This window comes from Penaeus japonicus, unplaced genomic scaffold, assembly GCF_977035675.1.
Source record: "Penaeus japonicus unplaced genomic scaffold, GWHDUDI00000001_assembly GWHDUDI00000032, whole genome shotgun sequence".
Taxonomy (NCBI): domain Eukaryota; kingdom Metazoa; phylum Arthropoda; class Malacostraca; order Decapoda; family Penaeidae; genus Penaeus; species Penaeus japonicus.
Genome location: NW_028234434.1, coordinates 26,881,898 through 26,886,897, shown reverse-complemented (window position 1 = coordinate 26,886,897; position 5,000 = coordinate 26,881,898). Strand labels below are relative to the sequence as shown.

Below are 5,000 nucleotides of genomic sequence, written 5' to 3'. Positions count from 1 at the left end.
ACGTAAGAGTAACCTACGCCGAGCCCTCTTTGTCTCCCCCGCCAAGACGGAGGAGGAACTGGCTGCTCCAGTCTCTTTCTCATCCATCGATTACAGCTTCGAGGTGGGCCTCCTATCGTCCTGATCGTCCATACACAACACCCACCCACCCCTTCGCAGCTTTATCCATAGCTTGAACCTCCAGTGCAGAGCTTTTTTACCCTTTATATATATTTATATATTTGTATTTATATATTTATATTACTGTCTATCTATTTGAATTTAAATTAAAAAAAAAAAGATGTGGAAACTATAACACCTGTTAAGAAGAGAAAGCTTAGCTGAGATCTGTGTGTTGTTGTTTTCTTTTTCTTGTTTTTTTTCTTGTTTTTTTTCTTTCTTTCTTTCTGGCTTCTTTGATAAGCTGTGCTTAATTCCCTGGACCTTTATGTAGTTATTTCTCTTTATTGATTTTGTTTCTCTCTACTTTTTTTGTTTACTTAACCAGTTCTATCACAGAGAACTGTCGCTATAGCAGTCAGAGTGGTCAATGATCTGAAATTATACAATGATAATCAGAGAGATTAAAAGAAGGATATGTTTGTACTTCTCCAACTGCCTTTTGCCAAGCATGTGTGCTTTGTGAACGTGCTTTTCTTGCGTTTTCATTTCCTTGTGTGTGTGTTTGTTTGTTTTTTATTTCCTTCTCTCGTGGTCTTTTCTTGGTCGAAATATCATCTTTTTTTTTCCTTTGATAAATTCTTTAAACGAAGATTTTGAAAGTCTTATTGTAACTTCGTTTTAGCTTTTTTTATTGTTATTATTTTTGGGCAGTTTTTTTTATATATATCTCTCTCTCTAATTCATTTTATTGCTTGTTTATATATATATTTAAAAAATCGGATTTCTCATTAACTAAGAAGCGTCACTTGTTACTTTTTTCTGTAATAACTTGCTTTCTTTTAATTATGAGGAGCATTTTCCTAATATGTTTGTGTGCATTAGACATCCATTACATAGAATCTATATAAAGGATGGATGCAAATTTTAAGATATCTATATCTTATCACTTTAATTATTTTTTTTTCTCCCAGTCTTCGTTCTAAAATTCTTGGCACATACTTCCAAAACCTGAACGAAACAGGTCAAAGAACATGATGATAGCAAGTTTAAGGTCATTACAATTATAAGAAGTGACCAAATAGATGTCTTTGATTATTAAAAAAAAAAACTAAATTAGATAAATACACACAAGTAAATAGCAAAAGCAATCCGGATTAGACCATGTTGCTCTGTAGGAATTTAATAATTATTCTGAGTTGGAAAATACAGTAGTTCAGATCTATGAGTTGGAAAATACAGTAGTTCAGATCTATGAGTTGGAAAATACAGTAGTTGAGATCTATGTGGTATAGCAAGAACCTCCTTAGATGATATAATGTAGTGTCTCCGTAGCACAAAACATCAACTATAGAAAAAATACAGTAATTCCTGATATAGTGCAGTCATACCTTTAAAGCATATATATATTCTATCTATTGACGGGACTAGACGTGCGTGCAAGATTATACTTAAGTTAGCCACGTGTCTCTAACATGTCAACCATGACATGGCAGTATGCATCATTCCCTTTTTTATATCTGATGTATTATGAATAGATTGCTGTGCTTGATATAGAGTTATGGCATTATTCTAGATATGCCAGTATCTGAGACACATTACAAATATTATTGTATGTCTAACTTTGAAGAAAATTAATAAGAGGCGAAACCATGTCCTTAAACACTATATATTTGACAGCATGTTCCATCACATTAACATAGTCCAAACTATTGACACAATAGTCCAGATACAATACTATGTTATGATTACATTGACAGCCCTGACATGGCAATGCAGACATATTGTCACGTGACATCAAAACACACACTGAACCACATGGCTTTTTCGCTTTCCGCGGGGCTAGAATACAGGCTCTCATTTCTTATTTATAAACTCTTTGATATGTTATTAATTACATTTCCATTCTTAATTAAGAGATACGATCATCAACATGCTGCTGATTTGAGCTTCCAAGCACAAGCAGCGATTTTTTTATTTAGCTAATGTTTTGGGATTTGCGCTTGCCAGTGTACCCATTTGTCGAATCTTAAATTGGGCAGCGTAGAAGGTCGCTATTTCGTCTTTTGCCAGTACGTGGGGCAGGTCCGTGGACTGTGAAAGGAAAAAAAAAGTCTACCCAGACATACAGATTCAGAGTGTCATATATCAATGACGCGTTAATCAAACCTCCTTTAGCTATGCAATATCTTTTGTTAAAGTTGGAACGCTAACATTGCATTCGCGTTATGTACCGTCCTTTACAAAGGGGATCCTATGAGCTCCTTTTCCAATGCAGAAACGAGTTGCAACACGTCCTGAAATTCCTCCTTGACACTAGCAATGCAGAGTGGAAGACGCGAGTGACTCTTCCAGCTGGCAGAAGACATAATCAGGCCAAGGTCCCTGCGGGGATGTGAGGTTATACCACGCTGATAGAAGGCAAAAGTCAGATAATTCATGCACCGGGCATGAATTACCTCATCGTGTTGTCATATCAGAACCTCACGCGCTGCCATAGATCAGCATTCGCTTCCCATACATCGGAGGAACAAAAGATGATAATAATAATGATAATAGAAATAATAGGGGGGTCTACTCCCTCCTCAAATAATGGAAGGTAATGGTGGTGTAATTATTAATGGCAATTAACACTATTTTGCGTCCTTACTGTATGCCAACAATGAAATGTGGATTGACTTAGCAGCGTCTGATGTCTGTTTAGAATACCCATTGTTATTTTGTGGTTGTGAAGACCCATTCGATTGTTGAAAAGAAGGAAGTAAAGAGAACTGGAAAAGACATTTCAGTTATGTGTGACAAGGTTGCGCTTCTGTGAAACATGGCTAGTATTTAAAAGAGCCAAATAACAGTTATTTACAACTTAGAACATCTGCACGAAGGCATGCAGAGTCGGCATAAATTTTTATGTTTAACATAATACGATTTCTCTTAAGTATGTATTACACCTGAAAAGATACATACGCATGTGCATAAATGGCTGTTATATATAATTAAGCTCTGCAGTACTGCAATAATATTTATGTCACGCAGCGCTTATTTGGAAGAAAGTACCAAATCAAGTGACAGTCACGATAGCTAGTTAAGAAAGCGAATGTTTTTGGAGTCTTGCAAACTGCAATATCCAGTAACTATTAAGTCATAAATGCAACACAACATACGAAATTCAATGTGTGTATATATATATATATATATATATATATATATATATATATATATATATATATATATATATATGGAAATATGAATAAATATGTATATATATATATATATATATATATGGAAATATGAATATGTATATATATATATATATATATATATATATATATATATATATATATATTACATACAAATATATACACATATATACGCACATATCTACACACATACATACATATATTAAACTTTAGAGAAACTGACATATGTATCCACCTATGTGTAAATGTCTTTTTTGTGTGTGTCATTTTTGTGTGCTTGAATATGTTTCTTTACGAGCATTGTTTCACATATTATCGGTCACTGTGTGCTGAATTGTTCCCTGAAGTGTTCATTAAACAAAAAATATATAGAAGTGAATGTCTGGTTTCTGCATGGCTTATGAGGTTCGAGATAACAGTCCATGGATGCAAATGCACAGGCAAACACTCGTCATGCACACACACACACAGACATACACACACACACATACACACACACACACACACACACACACACACACACACACACACACACACACACACACACACACACACACACACACACACACACACACACACACACACACACACACACACACACACACACACACATACATGCACATACACAAACAAACACACTTACTTTCTACCATGTTAAAACAAACGTTACAATACATCCAGTTAAAACCCCCATGCACTTCTTCCCATAATCTTTTCCTCAAACATAAGAACAATAAAAAGAAAAATGAACCTTTTGAAAGAAAAAAAATATATATATATAAATATTTCCATCTAACGCAACATCAAACATAATTTAGAAGATTTCGTTAAAAAGGAAGAAAAAAAAACTATAAAAAGGAAAAAATCTTAAAAAAGAAAAAAAATGAAAACTAAAAAAAAAAAGATAGAATATAACCAAAAAAACAAGAAGACATAACGAACAATCTCCCCCCCACCCCCTTCCCTCCCTTTCGGACCCCCTATAGAAGTGTCCCCTCACCCTATGACGCAGTTCAGCTGTACCTCCGTCTCCTACAGGGTGGTGAGGAATACCCTGTCACGGAGGACTACCCTAGCGAACCCCCTCCTGACCTGCCACCACCGGCACCCCCTGCTGACACCGTGGAGAAAGCACCTGTCAACCTGCCCACGTTGTCACTGCCTGTCGATTCTTCTTCCAGCCATGGGCGTAAGTGGATGGATTTGTGGGTGGGTGGTAGTAGTGTTGATAGGAATGAGGGGGGTAGGGATAGTTGTGGTAATGATGATAGTAATAGGAATAGCAATGATTATCGTGATAGTGATGATGGTAATAATCTTAATAATTAACTTAATAAGGGTAATAGTAATGATAATAATGATAGGGATATTGATAACAGTAATAATGATGTTGATAACAGTGATTGTAGTGATTATGCCAATGACAAAGCTCATAATGATAGCAACAAAAATGATGGTAGTGAGAATGAAAAAAAAAAAAAAACATAACAGGAATAATAGCACCACAAACTCTAACCTCCACCTTTATCCTCTCCACATCCACATCAATTCCACGTCCACATCACCACCTCCACATTACCACATCCACATTCACATCACCTCCACCGTACCTCCACATCACCTCCACCGTACCTCCACATCAACTCCACCTCCACCTTACCTCCACATCCACATCACCTCCACCTCCACCTTACCTCCACCTCC

At 35.9% G+C, this 5,000-nt stretch overlaps 1 protein-coding gene across 5 annotated transcripts in view; it reads left to right on the top strand.

Moving 5' to 3' along the window:
* nwk (FCH and double SH3 domains nervous wreck) overlaps positions 1-5,000 on the top strand; it is a 79,982-nt gene that overhangs the window by 54,738 nt on the left and 20,244 nt on the right. For 4 of the 5 annotated variants that reach the window (XM_086556528.1, XM_086556531.1, XM_086556527.1 and 1 more), the window contains exons 17-18: positions 47-103; positions 4,335-4,485. In XM_086556528.1, the coding sequence (XP_086412654.1) occupies positions 47-103; positions 4,335-4,485 (208 nt within the window). The remainder of the gene's footprint in view (positions 1-46; positions 104-4,334; positions 4,486-5,000) is intronic. The other variant, XM_086556530.1, reaches the window with a different exon arrangement.